The following is a 27,271-nucleotide window of genomic DNA, read 5'->3' as shown; positions in this document are numbered from 1 at the left end:
ATATAAATGTATGTAGCTTTATAATCTTTTTATCATAATAATTTGAGTTATTTTCTTGTATGCTGATTGATAAGATAACGACAGAATTTAATAATTGTTTTATTCGTTCATATAAAATAAAGAAACGTAAATCTTTGTAATATAATATATTTGTATTATTATCCTTTCTTCTCTATCCCGATAAAAGACAACTAGAAAATCTTTTGAATCCATCGAACACAGGTAATATAAGGATTATTTCACTTTTGATAACAGATAAGTTATAATTTTTTTATTGGCTCAATAAACTAAGTTTGAACTCAAAATAAACAATCATAACAATATATATATATATATATATATATATATATATATATATATATATATATATATATATATATATATATATATATAAACTACCACCAAAAGAATAATTGTTGATATTTAAATTAAATTTAGCTGCACATGACAAAAATTACTTCCTTATTACGATATATAATACTAATGAATTTAAATATAAGCTACTGGGAGGTATTCTAAAGATATGCTGGTATTTTCTGCAGCCAAGCCTTCAATAATAAATATTCTCTTTGCGACTAATAACAGAGGAATGAGCAATCTTTAAGTAATAAAATATTTTTAATAATAAAAAAAGATATCTATTTATATTTATTAGGCATTTTTCGATTAACGGGTGCTATATATAATCGGTTTTCTATCATTAGTCATTAATTAGTAAATGTTAGGCTTGAGACTTTTATAGAAAAATATTTTTAACGTATAAGTTGATAGTATATTGATAATACCTTGATCTTCATAAATGACAATTTATTTATTATGGTATTGTAAAGATCAAAATATATATTTTTTTATGGGAAATATTTTGATCTTTATAAATGCTGACCTTACTATCACTATGCTGGATTTTATTTTGAGTAATGAGTGGGGCGTTTCGGTAATCTAGCTATATTTGTAATATATTAGTGGGAATTAAAATTTCAGTTTATTATAGTTTAATAAATATGTTTATTTTTAATTTAAGAACTATTTCCGTGGAGATAGTTGGATTAAAATAAATGGAAATCGAAACGCCAAAATAAACGAATTTTAAACTGAAATTATGGTAAACTTTTATTAAAAAATCTAAATAATATTATAATGTCACAATGCTTCCTAACAAAATCAAATATTTATATTTACTTACTCTCTCCCTCTCTAGTATATTGCCATTTATAAGATTAGCTTGCATATACGTGGGTCGTGCAGTAGGTAAAGAACGACTGAGCATCAAGCGCATCTAAACTTTCATGGAAGGAACATCTCGACGCCAAGGTGAAGAAGGCCGCGGCAGCTTTCTGGGCGTACAGAAGAGCTTTCGGAGTCAAATGGGGTCTGCAGCCGAAAATTTTATATTGGATGTATCAATCCATGATAAGTGCTATCCTGACGTATGCGGCCATTGTGTAGTAGCCCCGGGCTAGACTGGCTTCAGCTAAGGCATCGCAGGAGCCATGAGGACCATTCCCACAGCGGCTCTTGAGGCTTTGCTAGATTTACCTTATCTACATCTTATTGTAGGGCACGAAGCCATGATGGCAGCCTATCGTATTAACTGCTCTGGATACTGGTTAGGAATAAATGGTCGGATAGGCAATTGTGACATCTAGAGACAGGCCCTCGAGTGTTGTCCTGTGCTCTCTATGATATAGCACAGCAAGGCACCCCAATTTGAGTTCTCATCCTCCTTCTTGGTTTAATTTCCTGACCGGGATGAGTGGATAAAATGATTCGTCGAAGGGGGCTCACCTGGTTCACGGATGGGTCCAGAATAGACGGGCGGGCAAGTGTCGGAGTATATGGGAGAGGAATCGGATTTGAATGTATCCGATGCTTCTATGTAGATGCTTCCATGTATCAATCTTTCAGGCCGAGATCTTTGCAATGCTGGTATGTGCTCAGGTAATAATAGATATGGCTTGCTTAGGCAGGACCATCCTCTATCTGCTCTGGCAGTCACGCAACACTAAGGGCTTTGGAAGCGTGTAAAGTCAGCTCTAAGCTGGTTCTTGCGTGCAAGAAAGCGCTTACTGATGTTGCGCGGACTAATAGGGTTAACTTGGTATGGATACCGGGACACACAGGCCTGTAAGAGAACGAACGGGCTGACGCACTGGCACGACAAGGCTTATTTACTCTGCCAGTGGAACCCGAACCTGTGATTAAAGTGTCCTTCAGTACTGATCGGAGTAGTCTCTAAGAGCTTCTTCTGCGAAGGTTCCAGGACTTCTGGGCCAGTTGTGGTGATAGGTCCTTATGGGCCTATTCCGTATGATAGGGGTGATACAATGGACCCGTCTAAAGAGGTCTAGGTGTCTGAAACCAGATCTACCATAACCATAACCGTAGCATCACGCGCAGCGGCGGCGTCTGCAACGGCCTCGATTTCATGCGCTCCAATTACCACTGTCTGTCACATCGGTGTAAGCCAAGTCTAATTACTGTGCAGCCACGCCTCTTTGTTCTATATTTTGAAATGGCAGCGCTTATTAAAAATCCCTCCAAATGTAAAGTACGCAGTGTGTACTTTAAATGTAAAGTACACACTAAAAATATCCCTCCAAATGTAAAGTACGTTAAATGTAAGGGTTTAATTCACGTACAGTTTATGCCTAGGGGTGAAACTATAAATTCAGAAGCCTATTGAGAAACCCTTCAAAGACTCAAATGTGCAATACAGAATAAACAACGTGGCATGTTGTTGACGAAGGTGTTTCAGATTCACGACAATTCTCGGCCTTATGTATCGGCAACAACTTAGTAATAACTTAAACGTTTACAATACGTCTACAATGGAAAATTTTAGAGCACTCTCCTTTCAGCCCAGATCTTGCGGCACGATTATCATCTGTTCTCGAAACTGAAGGCTGGAAAGGAGTTTGAAAATGACAAAGAACTCAAAAATGAAGTAATGTCCCAGCTAAGGCGTTTGGCGGTAGACGATTACAAGACCGGCGCCTAAAAACTGATTCCAAGATACAGTAAATGAGTTGACAACTGACTAACAAACAATTAACTGATATGTTCCTTTCACTACAATTCACTCCACTGTAGTATTTATTAGGTAGGTCGTTAGGAACAAAGCGTTTGAGTTTGAGCCTGCGTCTGGCATTTGGATCGGTCATTAATTCCGTTGCTATGACATTTGGTGGCTGTCTAACAGCCGGTTTCCGAAAGGCTGATCATTATCAAAATTAGGTAATCTACTGTTAACAGTCGATTAAATGCATTTTGAGTTGCAGAAACATCGATCAAACTTCAATCACATAACACACATTAACTAATCTAACAAGCAAATAATCGATGATTAACAGCCTGTCAGAAGTATTTTGGGTTTCCGAAACGCTAATTATCGTTTTATCTATGTCAAACTTCTGTCATACTAGCTTGTCAGGTAATCTGAGATTTTTGGACGATTAATCTTATAATCTTTGGTTATGTACCAATGGTTGTAAGTAAATAAAATAAAATCTTTGGTTACGTTGTAAGATACATAAACCTAAGGTGTTTTATAAAAAGCTGTTGTTTAGAAAGAACCCAAAAATATTGTTACAAAGGTTCATTTTAAGAATTAAAGATGATAAATGACAAATTGGTAAACATTAACGAACGACACAAAATTATTAGTTAGTTAGATTATGTTTGTTTGTTGATTTTCAGAATGCAGATTACACATAAACGGGAATGATGGTAAAGTGAAACAGCAACATTACTTTCTTAATTTAGAGCAAGATAAAGAACAATTCGTACAGAAATAATAAACGATTACAATCGATTCTACTGTTTCCATGTAAAATCGTATGTGAAATAATCTATAATCGGTAATCACGTAATTTTACCATAATTTTCGTTTCGGAAACCTGTCGCTTGTTAACAATTGATCAAATTTGATACTTGATTACATGATTGGAGATTTGAATAACGTTTCGGAAACCGGCCGTAAGAGTAGGGAATAATTTTTTGAATAACTACGAATTTCAGTTTTAACCGTCATCCTTTTGAAATCTTTGGCAATATTGCAATTTCGATGTTGAACTTAGAACCTGAATCCCAGAGTTGTATTCCATAGACAGGCTATAGGATTATTTTGTATATTAGGAGCTTATTTCCAGTGACAATGTTGATTTATGGCCCATGAGCCAGTATATTCTGCTAAGTGTGAGTCCTAGTTGCTTCATTTTTGTGAAAATATGTTTTCTCCATGTATAGGATTGTTAAGGATTATTGGTGGACAGTTGCCTCTGCGGTTTGTGAACGTAACATGTACCGACTTACTTTCATTTACTTTGATGCGCCATTTCTTTAGCCACTGCTGGATATCATTAAGCATTCTCTGGAGTTGATGTGAAGAGAATTGGATTGGAGTGTGATGTCAAAATGGCAGTATATCAGCATATATGGCTATGATGGAGTTAACTGTCGTTGGTTAGTCGGCTGTCCAAACACACTGCCTTAAAGAGCTCCAGCCGGGACTGAAGTCACGAAGAATTGTCGGTTTTGTAGATACTATTGAAGAATCAGGAAAACACGTAGAAGTTCTCTGATTTTATAGAGGAGGCCAGTATGCCAGACCTTATCAAATGCCTGGGAAGTGCCGCAGAACAATACAGTTTGTCTTCATATTGAAAAATAACCTGAGGTACTTTGACTTAATAAATAAACTTTTGTAGTGATATCTTTTTGTTTTTAACTTTTTATGCCAAAGTTTGCTTTACTTTCTGAACGACTAATGTATATTTTTGTGATTATCATTAATTAAGTTCTTTTACGTTCATTTTTAGACTGGTGTTTATTTTAGACAAATATATAAAGAATCTGTAAAAAATTGGCAGAATTTTTAATTCTTCTAAAGGTTTATCTTTGATTCTAAACTTGTTTATTTCCAGTACACTTATTGTAATGCCGATATTGCGACTACAGGGTTCATAGCCAACAATTTTTAATGATGAATGCTTTCTCAAAACATTCATTTTATCTATTTATTCATCATTCCTGTCTAGTCATCACAGTTCTCATATTTATATTAACTAGGGCATACCTCTTCTAAAATCTGCCTGATTTTTGATTTGGCAAACTTGATTTTTATTTATTTATTTTAATTTATTTCAATTTACCAGTAATATATTTGTTTATTAAGTGTTGAGTTTTAAGCCCAATAGATCTCCTTCAGCGGATATTTTATTAAGTAAACGCTGCAAGCCCTTCAAACTGTCTGCAATTATAACTGTGTTACCGGTATATCCTCAATTATTTATCAACATTCAATTCACTTTTATGCTATCAACTGTGCTGTGGAGAAGTATTATCGCTATTTGATGTTCGTAAAGGTACTGAATAATTTTTAGATATTTGGAGTTTAAACCTTTTCTTTCCAGAATATTCGATATAGTATTTGTTTTACACAGTCAAAGGCTTTAGTATTGTAACTACTTAGCGTACCTCTGACGGATCAAGTGTCACAATTCTCTGAAGAATGACTCCAGAATATACGATTATCAGCGTTAGAAATTGCCTACGAGAACATAGAATATGGATGGGCTGATCTAGAAGATTCTAGAGTAAATACCTCCGGTATATAAAACGGAACGCTCTTATGATGGAGTTAGTTGATAAGATAATATCCTGCTGTAAATAAATGGTTTTAAATAAATTAGAACCGCTGGTTTTATTTTAAACACGCTACAGTATAATCTACAAAATATAAATAAACTGCTTTTCGTTGGTCTCTGCACTTCTGTAATAACACTGATAGCAGAAAAAGCTTCTTTAGTTTCCAATCCTTCTCGAGAGCCCATCTGTAGCTCACTGAGATTTTGCTTGCATTTTTTGAAAGAATCTATAGAACAGAATTTTAATACTTGACTCATCAAACTGATCAATCGAAACTTATCACATATTTTTGAGCTTGGTGTAGATAAAATTAGTATCTACACAATAGGCCAAACATGAAGAATGTCCTAAATGAGATAGAGAGTATAACATAGATTGCTGGTTACAAAATATGAGAGCTCTTACCTGTAATATAAGAATGTCTTAAAAACTAACGGTTCAAAAAGCTATCTGAAGGTACAAAAAACGATTTATTAAAGAGAAAAGGAGAAAAAAACAAATAGCATAAATAAAATCAGTACAAATACATAAAGAACTAAAACAAAATTCCTGCTACTAAATACTACTTACTAGTTAACAAGTCTTTCGAAAGTGTATGTGCACTATTGTCTATCCAAGTCGTTATCACTAAGATCCTGGATCAAGAGTAACCATGTGTCAAAGGCCACCCAGAGAACCATGCGAAAAAAACTTCTAACACTTCTAGTGTATACAAAAACGGGCACTACTATATTATAATCAATATGTATATATCTGTGATTATAATTGATTGCTGTTATACCAACAGCGAGACAAATCGTTGACCGATTTGGAGAGCACTGTAAACTTTTTGGGGATTAAATCCTTGGCGGACTTTTAGGACTTCTGCCAAACAGAGATGATGCTTCGTCCATGTCTAAATTCGCTCTGAGGGTCGGCGGGGTGCCTGATTTTTCGGGGAGTCTTTTTTTTTGAAGAGTTTTAAGTGCACAAGAAAACTATATTACTAAAAACTGTTGAAAAAATGTTTGACAATCGTTGACATTTATGACATTTATAGAGTGGGTGCGTTTTTGTCAAAAGTTGAGTTAAATACTAAATTAAAAATATTGATAAATAGTTTTACATGTTCGAATGGATTTATTCGAACACTTGGTTTCTTAGGAATAGACATGTAGATTTTAGCCAATCTTGAGGAATATGCCCTTTATTATAGATGGTATAAAATAGCTTTTGTATCATTTTTTTCATTTTAATAGAAGTAGCGCCATGGCAATTTCCGTAAGATGTTTTTTAGTTGGTTTAATTTCTTGTTCATTTTGTTTGGTTGGTAAATTTTTTATCAGTTTCCTTTTTGGTCAGTTAAAAACTGACCTCTGTCTTTCAAAATAAAAATACGAGGCACTGTTGAATAGAAAAAGAAATAACCTTTAAAATTATGTATTACACGATAACCCTTTCTATTTCAAATTTTGGGAATTCACGCTGCTTTGGCGATTAAAATGTGTAAATGATGATATTTACAAAATACGTATTTTCTCTTATAAATAAAAATTGATGGGACGAGCGTTTATTGTTTTTTGTTTTATGCATCGATGAGAACAAAATCTGGGCAGCAAACTAAATTTAACTGTCAGTCAGCTTTTAAAGGTACCTAAGTATATAAAATTAAAAAGAATAATGTTGAATGGAACCATGTAACTTAATACTCTATATTATGTATTATTGTTAGAGAAAAAAGGTCTTATACTCACCGCACTCATCCGTTTTTCTTAAAACAAAGATTGACAGTCTGGTTTCACTGTTTATAAGCTTTTACAGCATCTTCACTCTTCAGGGCCTCAAGAAACATGGTATAACTATATAAACAAATGTGTATACAACAAATTTTTTGAGTAGTACGGAAAGGACTAGTAGAAGTCAGTTATATAAAAAAACCAAGTGTGTTTCAAATGGGCCAGCTTCACTCTGATGTTGACTGGTGCATCAGTTGCATGAGTCATTTTTATATGTAAGAAAATAAGAATACTTACATATTAGTAAAAGGAAGTGTAGGAATCAGTACAAGGAAAAAGTAATACGGATGTCACAAATTACAACCACTGGTTCAATATATAATAAATCAGTACAAATCCTGGTCTATGCTGATAACAGCAATATTGTTTGGAGAACGGAAAACGCTGTACGAGGGGCGTATGTAGCATTAAAAGAATCAGCTACAAAAATTTAAGTTAAGAGTTTAATAGTAAACACCAACAAAACGAAGTATATGAAAATAAACACGCAACCACAAATCCTACGACCACTTATTACAGAAAACGATGTCATCGAAGCAGTGAACGAATTTGTATACCTAAGACGGCTCCTTAACACTGAAAATAATACTACCGCAAAGATAAACTGGAGAATTTGCACTGCCAACAAATGCTATTTTGGGGCTCAATCTCCTCCTAAGTCCACAATTATGTCGAGAAATACCAAAATAAAACTCTACAAAACAATAATTCGCCCAGTCCTAACATATGGTTCAGAGACCTGGGCTTTAACAAAAAATAATGAACACATGTTAGGATGTTTCAAAAGAAAAGTACTAACGCGAATCTATAGAGCAATGAATGAAAATGGAGTGTGGCGAAAACGATACAACTTCGAACTTTATAAAATATACCAGGTACCTGATATCGTAAAATATATTAAGACAGGACGTCTTAGGTGGATAGGGCATGTAATGCGGATGGAACAAAATGACCCGGCTAGAAAAACGCTCCTTGATAGACCCACTGGTCAGAGAAGAAGAGGAAGACCCAAAACAAGGTTCCTTGATAACATCGACGAAGACATGAGAAATATGGGAATACCTGCTTGGCGAAGAAAGGCGATGGATAGGGACGACTGGAGAGAAATTCTTGAGGAGGCTAGGACCCTCGCAGGGTTGTAAAGCCAAAATGATGATGATGACAAGGAATTGTCCCGATACATTAGATGTATGATTGTAGTTATATTTATTTTTGGAGCATAACGCATGCGTTTACTACTTGAACGAAGCCACTGTAGATAACGTCAGCTGTTTGTTGGCAGAGCTGAGTTATAATAATTGTTGCCTATGCATTCTGTTATATAGAACTTAAATTTTTGAAGTTATACTTCTATACGCGCACTCCACGTTGGAAATTTGTACTGGAGTGAATCGGTGAAATCATTACATATGTAAGATAATGAGTACGAGAGAGACAGAAGATATATTTTCTCTCTCTTCCTCTCTCGAGAATATAAATGTTCCTTTTGTATATATATTTAATATTATATATATATATATATATATATATATATATTATATATATATATATATTATATATATAATATTATATATATATATATATATTTAGGATTTCCTGCCGAAACGTCGAAAAAATATATGAAAATGTCTTTCCAGAAAGTTTAAAAGTGTACTTATATACACAACAAACAACAATTAAATATTGTATTTGTCAATGTCAGATAAATTGACAGTTGTATCACCAAACAATATTTTTTTTATTAATATTATTATCATGGTAAATTAAACATATGCGTAAGTAAGTTATATATATTGTCATTTTTAAATACTTATGAATATTGCATTTTAATTTGTATTGTATTATTATATTGAATTATGTTGCAGTGTATTGTATTGTATTTTTATATTAATAAAAAATAAACAATGAATTTAACTGCAGAGTACGTGTAAAAAATATTTTTTTAATTCAATTCCTTTTATAAGTACATATATGAAAATAAAAATATATATTTTCATCAAAATATTGATTCAATCCTTTATTTACTTACCATACTCCTATCACAGGTCAAATGTTTATATACAGCAAACGATGCACCATATACCTGTATACCTAATTCTTTTTCTCTTTCTGCTCTCTCTTACCTATAGCATTACATATCTAAAGTTTTTTTTTAATTTGTGGAATTTGTTTAATTTTAATTTTAATTAATTTTAAATTTTAATACCTTTTAACAAATTCCACAAATTTTTATCTATAATGGATTGTGATTATAAGACCTTTTTTCTCTAACACTCATGAATATGTGCCAGCAACCTTCTCATAATTTTAAACATATTTCCTTCTTTCTAGATTGTCCAAATTGTGTAGAAGAGGATGCACGCTCAACTAGTAGGTGGACTATGCCTTTACTAAAATTAGGAGAAAAACGTTACTATTTAGGAATATTTTTTAAGGTAAGCTAATATTAAAGGAAACAATAATTTAGAAATTTATTTCGAATTTATATCTTTATAAAAATATCAAGGACAAATTGAAATAAATATTTTCATAAATTTTATAGTACTCATTAATAGTTCTTTTTTTTTGTTTTATCAGTCTTGAATTAATTTTTTGTAATATCAATTCTCTAGTATCTAATGTTCTTATTTCGTATGCTAATTTAACAATCACACGTCTGCAAAAAATATTTTGAAAAGTTTTTTTGATGAATCCAAAAATGAACTTCGTTTTGCCGTAGCATGTCACGTTTTTCCACAAATTGGGTATATGTTCTGTCATTTCGGATATAAGAACCGTCTTTAATAAGGTGATTGGTGATTGGTAACTGAAAGTGACATTCTGGGTAACTGACAGTGTGTTCCATTTACAATATATAGCTTAAGCGTATATTGAATAAAGGTGATCTTTTAGTTTTCAATATAGTAAAGATTTGAAAAACGTTCAGTAAGATAAAACTAAAAGCTATTTGATATGACAAAAACAATAATACCTTCGTAATACGTTTTACCTGAACAGACAAACTATATTGATTGTACAAAAGGATTATTCAGTTCTGGGTATAGATCAATTTAATACCAAAATATATTTTGAGAAATAATTATATGCTCCATGTCAATATCATCAGTTGAGTCAGTTGTTTAACATTGAAAAACGAAAATTTAAATTTTTATTAAAGTTTTTTTGTACAAGCAACATTTTTTGGGTTACCTATAGGCTAAAATATGGATGCAAAAAGCAAATTTTCGTTTTTTTTTTAAATGTTGTTAAGTAAGAATTTAAGCGCAATATTTGGGACTAATAGCACTCGAACGTCCAGTGGACTTCCATAGTACTTCCTTCACGGACTTTAAGGATGTCCATCGAACGCCCGCTTTGGTCCCAAGGACGTATATTGGTCCGAATGTCTCTGTGCCAAACGTCCAATGGACGTCCATTTAACGTCCTGAGCGGACATCGTTGGACCCTTAGCTTGACCTTAATCAGACGTCCGATGGACTTACTTGAGGGACTTTTGCGATGTCCCTCGGACGTCTATTTTAGCGCCGAGAATGTACAATAGACGTCTAACGCCATCGTACGAAGTACTAAAAGTGGCGTCATCATAGAAGTTCATCTTCTATTCTCACGGCGCTGTCTCCTTTCGAAGGTTGGCGATCCAAATGGCAATTGTAGTTTTGGAAACTGCTGCGCTAAAGATTTCTGCGGATGAGCGGTCAACCATCTCCTCAGGTCTTTCAGCCACGAGTTCTGGCGTCTTCCTACTGATCTTTTGCCCTGTACTTTTCCTTCCAGTATAACTTGAAGTAATTCGTATCTTTCTCCTCTAAACACATGACCCAAGTATTGCATTTTCCTCTCTTTGATTATTCTTAGTAATTCTTTGTGTTTACACATGCGACGAAGTACCTCAACATTAGTAACTCTTCGTACCCATGGAATTCTCAACATTCATCTGTATATATATATATAGAACGATCTATACTGGGAGTGTCGTTACGAGACCGAATAAGAAACGAAGATCTGCGAAGAAGGACGAGTATTGCTGATGTGGAACGCATAGTAGCCATAGGCCATGTAGCGAGAATGCATGACTCACGATGGACCAGTAAAATTACACATTGGAGGCTAAAAGCAGACAAACGTAGTAGAGGAAGACCACCTACACGTTGGGCTGACGACATCAGGCGTATCACGAAAAATTGGCAACAAAGAGCACAAAATCGCAAAGAATGGAGGAGTTTAAGGGAGGCCTATGTCCAGCAGTGGACGTGATGGGGCTGGATGATGATCTGTATATAAACATCTCAAATGCATCTATTCTCTTTTCTATTTCAGAGTCCATTATCCAACTTTCACAGCCATACAGTAAGACAGAAAAAACGTAACATCTGATCATTCGGATTCTAAGCTGCAGACTAAGGTCTCATCTTGTAAAAAATGTTTTCATGCTCATAAATGCTTTCCTTGCTTGTTCGATTCCTGATAGGATTTCTTTTTTTGGATTACACTGACTATTGATATTTGTTCCCAAATATTTTATGGAATTTACCTGTTCTATTATTTGACCCTTAGCATACACATGTACGTTTATTGGTGTCTTTGAAAATACTAAAATTTTAGTTTTGGAAACGTTTAGATGCAAACCGAAGAGTTCGGTGTGGTGAACTACCGTACTTATTATATTTTGTAGTTCTTGTGCGTTGCTTGCTATTAAGACGGTATCATCAGCATATCTAATGTTGTCTATGCTGATTCCGTTAATCTTAATTCCTCCTTGGACCTCGTCTAATGCTTCTCTGAATATAGACTCCGAATACAAATTAAACAAATACATGAAAATAGGTACGCAACCACAAACACTACGGCCACTTGTTATAGAAAATGACGTCATCGAAACAGTTAACGAATTTGTATACCTGGGAACGCTCGTCAATACTGAAAATGACACTACCGCAGAGATAAACCGCAGAATTTGCACGGCTAATAGATGCTATTTTGGGCTTAATCTCCTTTTTAAATCTACAGTTATATCAAGAAATACAAAAGTAAAACTCTACAAAACAATAATACGCCCAGTCCTAACATATGGTTCAGAAACCTGGACTTTAACAAAAAGCAATGAAAGCATGTTAGGATGTTTCGAAAGAAAAATACTAAGGCGCATCTATGGAGCAGTAAATGAAAATGGTGTCTGGAGAAGACGATACAACTTCGAACTCTATAGGATATACCAGGAACCAGATATCGTAAAACACATAAAGATAGGACGTCTGAGGTGGGTAGGCCATGTAATGCGGATGAAGCAAACCGACCCAGCTAGAAAAACGCTCCTTGATAGACCTATTGGTCAAAGAAGAAGAGGAAGACCCAGAACAAGATTCCTAGATAACATCGATGAAGACATGAGAAATATGGAAATACGTGCTTGGCGGAGGAAGGCGATGGATAGGGACGACTGGAGAAAAATTCTTGGGGAGGCTAGGACCCACACAGGGTTGTAAAGCCAAAATGATGATACAAATTAAACAGTAGTGGTGATAAGACGCAACCCTGTCTCACTCCTCGTCGGATTTGTATATCTTTGGATGTTGTGTGCTCTATTTCAATTGTTGCCGTTTGGTGCCAGTATAGTTCTGAGATAATTCTCAAGTCTTGTTCGTCAACTCCAGTTGTTCTCAGAATTTTGATCATCTTTTGATGGTTAACGCAGTCAAATGCTTTTCGATAGTCAATAAAACATGCATATACATCTACATTCATGTCTCTGCATCGTTGCGTTAACACATTTAAAGCAAAAAGATCCTTTCGTGTTCCCAATCCGTTTCGAAATCCGAATTAAGTGTCACTCATCTGGAACTCGCACTTCTTGTAAATTCGTGTATGGATAATTCTGAGAAAAGTTTTAAGGACATGAGACATCAGGCTTAATATTCGATAATCATCGCATTGTGAGGAATTCGATTTTTTTGGTAATGCTACGAATGTTGATTTTAGCCAGTCTGTTGGTATTTTACCTGTGTCATATATTTTATTGAATTATTAAGCCTAGGCTTTTACTTTCGTTATCTGCAATTAGTTTTAGTATTTCGACATTGATATTGTCTGGACCGGTGGCTTTTCCATCTTTCTGAGATTTTACTGCCTGGATAACTTCTTTGGTTATTTCTGGGTCTTTTTCATTTATTCGATTATCTGTAGATGGTGGAGAACAAGGTCTATCGTCTTCAAAAAGAGTTTGTATGTATTCTTTTCATCTCTCTAGTTTGTCTTTTGTACCCATAATTATTTCGTTATCATTTTTTAATATTGTTGCTTGTCTCTTTTTGTGTCTACCTGTCATTTCTTTTACTTTTTTATGAATATTAAAGGTGTCGTATTTTTCCTGAAGTTGTTCGATTTCTAGGCATTTTGTTGACATCCAGTTTTCTTTCGCCTCCCTGCACTTTATTCTAATGATTTTGTTGATTCGCTTGTATTCTATTGGGCTTGTTTTATGTTTTCGTCTTACGTTCATGAGGTACATGATCTCTTGCGTTATCCATTCTTGTTTTATGTTGTGTTTTATGAACCCGATGTCTTCTTCTCGTATCTTTGTTATTTTTGTTTTTAGAGCAGTTCATGTTACTACAATGTCTGTCTGTACCAAGTTTTCGATCGTTTTTATTTCTTCCTCAAGCTTGATACTTATTTCTTTTTTCTGTTCAGGGTTCTTCAGTTGTGAGATGTCTATTTTTCTTGTCACTGTTTTCTTTTTGACTTTGAGAAATCTTTTTAATCTAAATATCAAGAAGTTTATATCAAGAATAAATTTTGAGAAATAAAAAATAAATGTTTAAAGGAATTTAGTTATTATCACATATTACATTGAATATTATACATTTATTTCCATCAATAAATAAATATACTATTAAAAACTATACAAAAATGCAACATTATAGAAATAGACAATATATAAAATTACAGGTAAAAATAAAATATACATGAATAAAATAAATAAGTAGACATTTATTTAGACAAAGTATCATTTTGTATTTCAGTATTTCAAATACTACTTTAAGCTATTGATACATAAGTTAAACAAATCTATCTCACGAGGTAATAATAATAATATCGTATGGCAGGTTCCGGCGCTGTTTGCATCTTTAACCCTATTTCAAGTAGCTAATGTCGATGCACACACTAGCCCAGGGGGACCGACGGCTTAACGTGCCCTCCGAAGCACGGTGAACGGCTCGTGTCATTTTAGAAATAATGTTGATTCGAACTTGTGAGCTCTGGATTATGAAGCCAGTATCTTGTCACTGAGCTACGGCCGTCCACATCCACATGAAGTAACTGTTTTTCATGCGTGGCAAATCAGACCATAAATATATTTGAACCACAATTAGTTATACGATAAGGAACATATCGTATATATGACACAGCGAACATGGAGAAATATGAGCATATAACTGACACAGTGAATGTGGAGAAAACAAATTACTTGAACAATTCAGGAGATTGGATTATTTCATTAACAGGCTTAAAAATAAAGATTAATTCAAATTTAACTCTTCTGGTAAGAAGAGAATCCAGATTCAAAATATTGATCATACCAGAATACGAATATGGTCTACACAATTTTTAAGAACAGTAGATCAGAGATCTTTTTTGAACTCTCTCTACTGTTCTATAGGTGCTTAAGTAAAGGGAAATTAGATCATAGTTGAATTTTCAAGTTGGGAGCAAACAAGAGAAAATTATAGTTTTTAGGCATGCAATCCTACGAAAATCTCTGGTATGCCTCTTAATGAAATCAAACTGTTTCATAGTCTTGTTGGATAAAAGATTTATATGCAAATTGAAGAACAAATTACTCTAAAAACCACACCTAGATCTGTGACATTATTGACCTTCTCAATCAAAATATCCAAATTATAATTAAATACCATTGGCTCAAGAGATCGTTAAATTCGATCATCAAACATTTCGCAAAACGGTCCAATGATTTCTGTAACCCAAAAAAATCAAAATAGTTTCGAATAATATGAAAAAAATTTTTGCCATCTGCATATGTTAAGATTTCACAGTCAGTCAAGGATCTAATAGCATCATCAAGAAAAACTGTCCAAACAGAAAAAAAAGAGAATAGGTCCAAAATACTACAGGCTATGAAAGTATTCAGTTGGAGAAAAGTCCTTTAGTTTGACATACAAAGATCGGTTTGACATAAAAAGTAAAGAAGTTCGCTGGATACTCCAAAAAAATTCCAGTTTATACAATGATATATCCTGTCAAATATGCTTTAGTCAAGTCAGTATACATGGAATCTACCGTAAAAATGTTTTTTAGTAGTAGATTAGTAGAAGTTAAACGACCAGTCCAGAAACCATGCTAACCAGTGTGAAGCTGATTCTTCAGATTAACTGTCAAAAAATCAGTCAGTAAAACCTGGAAAATTTTAGGATTAGTAGAAAGAATAATTGTAATGGATCGATAATAAGAAATCAATGATTTAATGATGAAATCAAATATTTGCTATGGAAAGTGACCCTCAGTCAGAGATGTTTTAAAAGTAAGCCATAAAGAAAATGCACGATTCCTTAAAAATAAGGGATATTCTATATGGACCAAAACCTTTATTGGTATTAAGACACTGTAAGCGTGCTAGAATGTCACACATTTTAATAGTTAAAGAGTGAATATGGCTGTGACTAATATAGGGTTTTTGACACCACTTGTCTAGACAGGAGAAAAAAGAATTGTGGATACTGCTAAAGTAATTTGCAAAAGCGTTGAAAATGACTGCGGCTCACTAAAAACAGAATCGTTCAACTTCATGCAACTTAGAATATCAAAATGATTTCCTTTACAATTGTGTGGTCGGCAATCAAAAGCAAACGAGTCAATTTTTGAGTTTTAAAGTTCAAATCGTAAGTATGAAAAAGATCAATAATTAATATGGAAATGTGCCTGTTTTATTTCAGCTGTAGATAAATTTTTAGGTATCTATTTTTAATAAATATAAATGTTTCTCAAAAATTTACTTGTCTCTTTCTGTCCACCCTCCATCTACCCGCTCTTTAGATCTCTTCAAATATTTCATTATCAAGTTTCAATCTCCTTCCCCATGGCAGCGCTGGTTTTGGAGTTTTTTTAAGCAGCATCTGAACAAAGCATCTGAAAAACATTCATTTTGCCACACTTGTTCATCTTCGAAAAGATGCCTTCAACATATCATCATAATTATATCATCGTGGTAACTAGAATAATAAAACAATTTTAACGAATTAACTAGAAATTAAAGATTTTCACACTTTACCTAAAAACAAAAACATTTTGGATATTAGCTAAACTATACAATTTTTAATTAATCATGATTCGCTCGACCTTTTCGCTTTTAATTATTTTATTAACGTAAATAATTTATTATTCTATTGAAATATTTGCTATTTGAGTACATAATTGGTAAATGTCGGACGTCCAGAAAACGTCCGAGTACAGACATCCAGAGAACGTCCGAGTACGGATGTCCAGAGAACGTCCCTATTTAGTCCACCCGAAGTACGTCCCACTTCCTGCGTCCCAAGTACGTCCGTTTAACGTCCAGGAACATTAGGACCAAAACTGGACGTATTTTGGACGTAAAGAGGACGTCTTGTGTTACTATGGTTGGTAAAAGGTACATCCTGAAGTGATTCCAGCAAAAAAATAAACTACGGAAAATGTCCATTATGGTCTGCTTTTCGACAGATCCTGCCTATACTAAAGGTAGACAAAAAGAAGGTAGAATAGCAGTGTATGGGAAGATTGACAAAGAAGTGACATTGAGAATTAAAATAAAAAGGGTAATTGGATAAAAAATAAAAGGATATTTTTAGCTCTAGTCCTCCGAGACCTTTTGAGCTTTAGAAATAATAAATTATCATCGATTTAGAGGTTTAAATATCAAAAATTAATATTAAATGAATTAAAACTCTTTACCTGTTGCTTCAGCAGTTTTATTTTTTATCATTAACATAGCGTCATTAAAATAATCATACATGTTTAATATTATTTGGCGACCTGCTCTTTAATAACGCCACGTTTTTTCCATCCATTTTCAGCAAAATTCTTTGCAAAAAAAATGATTTAAGAAACACACACAACCGGTTCTGAATTGCACCGCTACTGAATATTGAAATATGAATATTTAATGATAAGGCGTGGCTTCCGAAGTAACTTCAAATTTCCATTTTTGTGTTAGTGCAATAATATGCAAATTAGGACCATCCCAAAATGACGATATCTGTATTTGTTTTTCCCAATGGTATTATTACTCGAACGAAATATAAGTATCCAGTGCATATTAAAATGTTTGAAGTCATTTTACCAGTTACTATTTTAAAGATTTATTTTTGAATTCAAATAAGCTTATAGTTCATCTAAAATCGTTTGTTTACTGTGAAATTCCTTTTTTTACATTGTCGCTTATATAAATTCTATCTCTTTTTTTCGTCTTTATAGAGGGGGGGTCTGGAATCTTCAAAAGACATCTCAGTCCAGGACGCCGCCTGAGTAACTTTAGTGCAGGATTCGTTCTTCGTACTCCCGGCGATAGTTCCCGAGGTACTTTAAAATGCCCTCTCTTCGTCGAGTCTACGCCGAACGCCTACATGCTAAACCAGACCCTCCTCTGTCATCCAGCGATCCGGAAGAGGAATGGCCGCTGTAAGGCCGCCATCACTTCCGAAGCACTGCCTTTATTCATTCATTCCCCATTCATACACATCCACACTCTATTCATCAGCAAGGAGGCTCCCTGTCTCGTTCCAGGTAGCGCGTAGAAGACACTCATCGCTCCTAGTTCGGCATCATTCCCAGATGGGCATTTCCTCCTTCCCCACAGTCTGACTCACGCATTCTCTAACTCATACAGTGTGACCCACTTTTCTAGCTTCACCTTTCAGCATCATTCACTCTTACCTTTAGCGTTGGTCCAGCTGTCTTTCTTCCCCTTTCTTTTTCTTGATCACTGCACGGATATAGCTGTGTATGTTAGTGCAACCTAATTTATTTTCAATCATTCTTTCAATAATTTCTCTCACTGTAACAAAATTCATACCTTTCTCTCTCTCCATTCTGTTCCTTTCCACTATCCATCTGCTAACAGAGTATCCACAGTATAGGCATTCATCTGTATCAGCCTTTCCGATCCTATAGGGGTAGGCCCTCAAACACCCGTGTCCTGTGAAGCACCTGCATCAGGAATATAAATTCTATCTAAAATGCCCTTCTGTAGCATCAAGCAGTAGTTTTCTATCATTGTTTTGGTTCATTTTCCTTGATAACTGCTTTCCATCTCTTTGATATTTGGCTGGAAACGTTTTCTTTTTCTTCACTCAAGATCCAAACTCTCAGATGGGAGTATAGAAAATGTACCTTTAGGTTCATGAAATAACTTAAGTATTGAATAGACTTGAGGCATTCTTTTGAATGTTTGTATTGTTCTGAATTTTTTTCTTGTGGCATTTTTTGCCACAAGAAAATAGATTGAAGTAATTTAATATTTCTATTGGAAATTAACTACAATTTTAGTTTAAAATACGATTATTTTGTCGTTTAGGTTTCCATTTCGGAACTCGTTCTTAAAATACCAACGATTTCTGAAGTGGAAATCAAAATGTCAAAATAAACGTATTTTAACACGTTCACGACGGCATTAAATTTGTCAGTAACTATTTACTTACGTTACCAGATCCCCGTGTCTGTTAACACTGCGTACTGTTACCCACGGTATGGTTTTCGGACGATACCAGACGTATGGGTCTGGTAAAAATACTTATAAATAAACGGTTTCTGTGATTTTGTATTTGAAATTATCTTGAATGTAACACTGCCATCTTACAGTAAACATTTCAATTCATTTATGGCAGCCATAGTACCGAACTCCGATGTCCGGTCTTTACGGTATATAAAAAAATATACTTAAACTGATGTGGCAATTTGGAACATTTTACTTTAAAAAAATAAATAAAATCTCCAATTTTAATTTGAGTTAATATTAAAGTATCTACATGTCTACATTTTCTACCAGAACCTTCTTCTCGTTGGCGACAATTTTTCGTTTTGACAAATTGGTTTCGGAAATACACCCATTTTGATTTAAAAGTTGTAATACTTACTGTTCACGAAACGTTAGCATTGATATCTTTTTTTTGATGTTTATTTTGTTATAGACAATTGATTATTGTAAAACCAAAATAGATCGAAAACTACCTTACGATACCACTTAAGACCCTTTCGTAAGAAACTGTAATAAGCTGACATTTAGTCGCTATAATCCACACCTTTTAAGCTATGTTGTAGTCTTGGACAAGTTGCCTTTTTTTTATTCAGCTCTTTTTCTTGTCCGTATTGCAGAAGTTTAGGGTATGCTCAGGTTTACTGGATAACATTAATATCGGTCTCTTGTCTTGCCAACGGATTATCTTTAAATTGTCCTTATTTTTGATACCAATTATTTCATTTTTCTTTAGTTTCTTTTGAACTATTTCCTTTGGAATACCCTTGCGATTGCTTCTAAAAATCTCACAATAAAAAGTTTGGCGATCCAATAGCTCTTTTGCAAGAGGAACGCTCGAATAAAAGTTATCAGCATATAAAGTTCGTTGGACATTAATACCGGTCTCTTGTTTTGCCAACGGATTATCTTTATATTGTCCTTATTTTTAATGACAATTATTTCATTTTTCTTTAGTTTCTTTTGAACTATTTCCTTTGAAATACCCTTTCGATTGCTGCTAAAAGTTCCACCATAAAAAGTTTGACGATCTAAAAGATATTTTGCAAGAGGAGAGGAGAGCTTGAATAAAAGTTAGCATATAAAGTTCGTCAGACATTATTATCGGTCTCTTGTTTTGCCAACGGATTACCTTTATATGTATTGTCCTTATTTTTGATGCCAATTTTTTTATTTTTATTTAGTTTCTATTAAACTATTTCCTTCGGAATACCTTTTGATTGCTTCTAAAAGTACCACAATCTAAAAGATCTTTTGCAAGAGGAATGCTTGAAAAAAGTTATCAGCATATAAAGTTCGTCGGACATCTACCAAGTTACTCATTAAGGTTAGCACAACTTCCCGAGAATGGCTTTTGTCATCATATTGTTTTCTTTTCCATAGTAAACAATTACTGTTTAGGTATGTCCTCTGACGGTATATAATTTATATAATTTAACAGCATATTTATGGCGTTTGTTTTTATATATTGTCTTATACCCAAACGACCACGCCATGGTGCCATACTTTCATCTATGACTACGTTGGTTCCTGGAGTCATGATCTTCATGAATTTGTCATTAAGTAAGCCTAAAATATGTCTGATTTTATATAATTTATCGTTGCATTCTAGTAAACCGTCGTTATTTTGAAAATGTAGATACCGTAGAATTAATAAACATCTATCCCTAGGCATAACTGAGCAGATAAAATTATTATTAAAAAAGTCATTTTTCTACCAATATAATCGAAACATTAGTATTGACCTACGCGTTGGAATGATATATTCTTATATATTTCCAGTGCTACTGTATGGAATGGAAGCGTGGACTCTAAGTGAGACTATGGTTAAATGGTTGGAAGCTTTTCAGATGTGGGCATACAGACCACTACTAAGAATAGAAAAGAGGAAACGGGGAGGTATTAAGACGGCTGAACCAAACAACACAACTAGTCAATATAATAAAGAGACGCAGCTGGAATATTTCGATCACATTATGAGACACCCTGAAAAATATAAACTTTTGCATCTGATTATTGAGGGAAGATCCAAGGTAAACGTGGTCCTGGTAGAAAAACAACATCATAGTTGAAAAATCTAAGACGATGTGATGGTACGAAAATAGACTACGTCATTATTAGAGCTGATGTCAATAGAGTCACGCTAGTGAATATGATTGTCATCATGATATTCAATGAACAGTCATGGAACTAGAAGAAGAAGAAGAAATCAATTTATCATTAGTTTATAAATATTGGTTGGAAATTAAGTACACAGAAGTATTGCGTCTTGATCTTTGGTTTTGGTTCTATTGGTTTTTTTCTGCCGTTTCGGCCTACTACGGACCTCGAAAATTTTTTCATTTCTCTCATGACCGAGTTTTGCTCTTCTAACCATTTTTAAGATAAAGATTTAGACATTGAAAAGTAAATACGATGAGTGAGTCTTTGAGGATTCATACGTTAGGTGACCATAAAACCTCATTCTCTGCTCATGTTAGTAACAATGTTTTACAAGTGTTCATATAACTCATGGTAATGTCTTCAGTGTATTATAGTGACAGTGTATTATCACTGTATTATAGTGATTATACACAGACAAGTTTAAACAATTAGATTCTGATTTTGTACAGATTATAGAATGCACTTTCTAATTTTAAACATCTTCTTTCAATGGCAGCATTCTCTGGAATATTAGATGTAATTAAACTCTCCAAGGTTAAAAGATATTTTTAGATCAGTTTTTGTGGCAAATCATTGAAAGCTGGATAAATGAACTTTAGCTTCATTGGCATTATTAGCTAAAAGAGCCACGTCATCAACAAAAGCTCAGCTGAGTACCTTCAGACCCTGTCTTTTATGTCCAATTTGTATTCTACGGTATATTAACAGCATGGTTGTTGTCTACTCTCTAATAATCTTCTCTAACGCACAGTTAAACAGTAGAGGAGAAATCAGGAAATAAGGAAATATATTGCATTGTACTATTAACTAAATTAATTTTATTTTTATTTGCAGGCTAACTATTATAGAGCAACACAGTATTGCCGATTTCATGGTATGCATTTAGCCAGTATCACTTCCCAAGAGGAAAATGACAAACTAGAAAAACATATTAAAGACTCCGGTAAGTTATATGATAAGTATATTAACTGTAATATCTTTACTATATGTATATTTTATTTTTAATAGAACAAAGAGCACTTTTTCTTTTATGTTAAGTCACATTTGAGACCTTTAATGTCTGATAATGAATCTGATAATATAACTGCTTCATTTAGTTTGTGTAAATCTAGCCAATTAAATGTTTTTTCAATTGCTACCGATTCAGCAGTATATATTAAACAATGTGATAAAAGTTTAATTTTTAAAGATTTGCTTTTATGTTAAATGTAAACTGCACAACATGTGGCACCATCTTCTCTTTTTTGGAACCATCGGTATACATTATTAAGTGATAATTATACTCACTCAATATGCATTTAAGTAAGACAGAGAGCATTTATTTGTGGAGATTCTGTGATCTTTGATATAACGAATTTTGGTCTATTTAATATTACATGAAAATCAGCTTTATATGTACTTATATTGATAATCTTTTTTCTCTACCATAGATATTAAAATACTCGTTAGTTTATAAGAAAGCATCAGCAAGTGGAGAAGAATTTTGTATGCGCTAATATTTATTTTAGAGTTTTCAATAGATAACCCATACAGTTGGTTAAGTAGATTATTATTATTTATTCTAAGCTTCAGGATATGTTTAATTGTCATAATTTCTCGACGATTTTGAAGATGGATTTCGTTACTTTCAACAAATAGAACAGGGCAAGGAGTAGACTTCATGATGCCCAAGCATATTCTTAGACATTTGAACTGAATGCGATCTGCAGTTAATAAATATGTTTAACTGGCGGCACCATACAGAATGCAACCATAGTCTACAATAGATCGTACGTAGGCTCTGTAAACATCAGTGTAACTTTAGGATCAGCACCCCTTCTACGATTAGTGGCACATTTAAGGATATTAATGCCTTTTTCACACTTGGTTTTTATATATTCAATATGTTTTGACCATAAAATTTTCGAATCAAGGAGAATACAATATAATTGTATTCTTTGGCAATAGGTATATCATATCCATACAGTTTTGTTTTGTCAGGCGTACGAATCCCATGTCTAGTGAATATCGTTATGGCTGATTTGTCAGAAGAAATGGTCAGTCCGTGATTTCTTACCAATATGACAAACAATAACGGACCTAAACTGATCATTGTGGGAGACCTGTATGAGCTATTCTAGGACCATGTAGTTGGTTTAAATAATCTTTAATATATATAACACGATTATTATAAAGGTGAACAATATTAGTCGCTAGATTTTGAGATAATCACATATCTTATAGTTTTTTGTGTAACCTGGTTAAGTCAACAGAATCATATGCCCCTTTTAGATCTAAAAACAAACAAGCAAGATAGTTGTTTTTGGAAAACGATATTTGAATGTCGTAACTAAATGCGATATTGCTTTTTGTGTAACTAAATGCGATATTGAAGATTGAGCATTCAAAATTTTTCCCTTCACTTTATACCGTTGATTCATTTTTAGATTAAATGAACAATTACAAGATTCAAAATCACTATTATTAAAAATTATTAAAAACTGGGATTTTACACAAAACTTGTCAACGTTGCGAATCACTTCTACAGTGAGAAACTACCCACATAAACTGCTAAGCGGTTCTCAATCAACTGAGCGCCCTGTGCTGTAATTTGAAATCTGCTAGCGCGCACACAGAATATATATATTATACAGAATATATATAATCTACAGAATATATATAAAAGAGAGAGACCTCCCTTTGACAGCAAATTAGGTGAACCGCAAATTCAAAGCCTCTTACTAGAGGCATTTGAAGGACGCTAGAAGTAACCTTTTACTCAGACATATATCTACGGTTCACCCTTGAAAAACACTCTTTTTCGCTTTTTACAAAGCCTCTTACTAGAGGCTTTTGAACGACGCTAGAAGTAACCTTTTACTCCGACATATATCTACGGTTCACCCTTGAAAAACACTATCTTTTTCGGTCTTTACGTAGAGAAAAGACGTTTAAATGAAAGTAAAAGATTGCATTTCATTTCAATTCGAATTCCACCATTGCTCTACATGTATTTCGAGTTATGCAACTCATCATCAGGAACACTTGTAAACTTCCATATTTTATATATATTTATAACATTCGTTATATATAACAGAAGTTTCATTTGTGTTACATAACGATTTTTGACACCAATACTTCTGATTTGCACTGCTATATTATTATTGAAATATTTGTCTGTGCGTTATATCGGCGTGTTCCTTGTGATCCTTGTATCGGCGTTTCTAACTGACCACATTCTAAATCCGTGTATCCAATTATTTTTATATAATGTCTTTCTACATGCACCATCTTTGCTAACTAATTTATTTAGATTTTAAAATCAAGAGCATAGCTAATCTTGTCTATGATCTACGCTTAACTACTTGATGTTTTTATGTGTACTTGTAGACGAGGAAATGAAGCACTAGACCTACCAATTTTCCGCAGCAAGATAAATCGCTGTGCAAAATTTTTCATTCGATTCGGAAAAATATTAGGAAAGTTTGTGAATAAAATTCATGGTGGTAAAATGAAATAAGGAAAATGCATTTCCAAAGTACATAGAAAGTAAAAATTTTGCAACTGAAAAGATTGACATGAAACAGTTCAATTTTATTACTCGGGGGTTTTCGAGGTCACTGAATACAAATTTGATAACGACAATAATCCTTGAACAACCTGGTGCGGAGTGGACCTCGTCTCCTGGAATTTTATATTATTTTTATTCGAAATCAGTCAACAGTCATTACTCGGAAGTTTTTGAAGTTGTTAGACACGAATATTGCTCTCTGTTAGAGGCGTTGCTCTCATAGGTATCTGGCTCCAAGGGTGACCTCGTCTCCTAGAGTTTTATGTCAATAAAATTCTTAAATAACAAATTAACAAAAAAACTTGAGGACACGAGATCCACGCTCGACACCAGATAACCCGGAGATCACCATCGCCGCCGTAGTAATATTCGTTATCAGCAACCCCAAAATCCCCCGAGTAATGACTTATGATCGATTTCGAAAAAAATAAGATAAAACTCCAGGAGACGATGTTTACACTGGGCTCTAGGAAGCTCGATGATCATCGCTGTCGTACTATTCGTATTCATCGACCTCGAAAACACCCGAGTAATGACTTTTGACTGATTTTGAATGAAAATAACATAAGACTTCTAAAGACGAGGTTTACTCTGGACACCAGATAGCTCGAGGATCATCAGCGTCATAATATTCGTGTTCAGCGACCTCGATATCCTTCCAAATAATGACCTTCGATTGATTTTGAATGAAAATAACATAATACTGCATTGCGCACTGGAGTAAGCATACAAGGTCCACTCTGTGCACATCAAAGCTCAAATACCATTGTCGTTATCATATTCGTGTTAAGCGACCTAAAAAACCCCCGAGTAACAAAATCAAACTCATTCCTATTGATATTTTCTTAGTTGCAATTTTTTTCTTTTTCTATTCACTTTGGAAATACATTTTTCTTATTCACAAAATGCAATTCTCATTTTACCAATATGAATTTTGTTCACAAACTTTCCTGGCACTTTCCCGAATCGACTGAAAAAAGTTACCCAGCGATTCATCTTATTGCGGAAATTTTTTAGCTTTAGTGTTTCGTTTCCTCGCCTATTGTTAAATAACTATCTAACGTACTGATTTAATTTGTTTGATATCTTAGTAATATTTAATTTTTTAAGGTTTCGGCCATGAACATTTCTGGACTTCTGGAACTGATTTAGCGGAAGAAGGAAAATTTTTCTGGATGTCAACGGGTCGTCCCATTACGTTTACTAATTGGAATGCAGGAGAACCAAATAACTTCGAATATGAAAATGGAGAACAGGAAAACTGTCTAGAATTATGGAACAGAGATGGAAAAGGACTTAAATGGAACGACTCACCTTGTTCATTTGAGACATATTTTGTTTGTGAAGTGCAGCCGTGAAAAATTAAATCTAGTTTAGATTTGTTTGAATTAACTTGTTTTATATTTATAATGTTATGTTAATTAGGTATAAGATTATGTAAACTTTACCAAAAATATTTTTTTAAATAAACTGAAAAAAATTATCATGTTTAATGATTATTTCCCACTTTTTTGGCACTGGATTTAGTTTTTAGTTTTTTTTCTATACCTAATCACTTATTCTTTTTCTTTCTTTCTATAGATAGGTTATCAGCTGGCAGTTCTGATTTTCTTGTTGACTTTCTTTAGATAGACTGATGTAATTAGGTCCTCCATCCAGGCTCCATACGGCTTATATTCTTCTTTATGTGCCAAATCAGGAATATATGACATAGGCAATCACCATGACGAATTTTTAAATATTTGCCGAACAATCGGAGCCCACCGATTGTCCACTGGTGAATAAAGCATTGAAAGATACCAAATTTATTAAAGCAACAGCATTTGACAGAATCTACGCAGAATTCCTAAAACCTTGTGAAAAACACGCAATAATGTAGTAAAGTAAATTCTACTCTAATACTCTGACAACGGAATGTCTACCAGCGGATTTCAAAAAAGTAAAAATAATTGTAGTTCTTAGACCCAAAATGTGGTCGAAAACTACCGTTCTTTTACGCTGCTCATGTTACAAACTACTTGAGGAGAAAGCCCGAGCCGCAAAAAACAAGCACAAAGCTCAAACGGGACATCTATGAGCTGCAATTTTGATCTGCTACAAGTTTTACTATTTCCGATGTATCCTACCAACATGTTTTATAAACAACGATTCAAATCCTTAAATTTTACAATATACGACGTTATTACAAAACAAGGCGGCGACTCTTTTTTGTGGGCCGAAGTAGAAAGAAGAAGAGGCAGTTGTGAGATAACAAGCTGTTTATATCAATATTCTCTGCATCTCTGCCTCCATCAGTGAATCACATTTCCTGTTTCAAATTTCTGTTTTTCTTGCTGTAATGTGCTTGACCGCTGTTCAGGAACTTCCAAACTAAGAATCCAATGATCTCAAATA

General features: G+C 33.8%; 1 protein-coding gene across 1 annotated transcript in view; it reads left to right on the top strand.

Annotated features, from left to right (window-relative positions):
• LOC140448428 (C-type lectin 37Db-like) overlaps window positions 1-26,365 on the top strand; it is a 127,674-nt gene extending 101,309 nt beyond the window's left edge. Inside the window, exons 2-4 of the mRNA XM_072541514.1 lie at window positions 9,753-9,856; window positions 22,162-22,270; window positions 25,988-26,365. Of these exons, the coding sequence (XP_072397615.1) occupies window positions 9,753-9,856; window positions 22,162-22,270; window positions 25,988-26,235 (461 nt within the window). The 3' untranslated portion in view covers window positions 26,236-26,365. The remainder of the gene's footprint in view (window positions 1-9,752; window positions 9,857-22,161; window positions 22,271-25,987) is intronic.
• Window positions 26,366-27,271: the final 906 nt, after the last annotated feature.

The sequence above is a fragment of the Diabrotica undecimpunctata genome, chromosome 8 (genome assembly GCF_040954645.1).
Source record: "Diabrotica undecimpunctata isolate CICGRU chromosome 8, icDiaUnde3, whole genome shotgun sequence".
NCBI classification, from domain to species: Eukaryota; Metazoa; Arthropoda; class Insecta; order Coleoptera; family Chrysomelidae; genus Diabrotica; species Diabrotica undecimpunctata.
The sequence above is the reverse complement of the archived record's forward strand: the minus strand, read 5'-3'. Positions and strand labels throughout refer to the sequence as shown.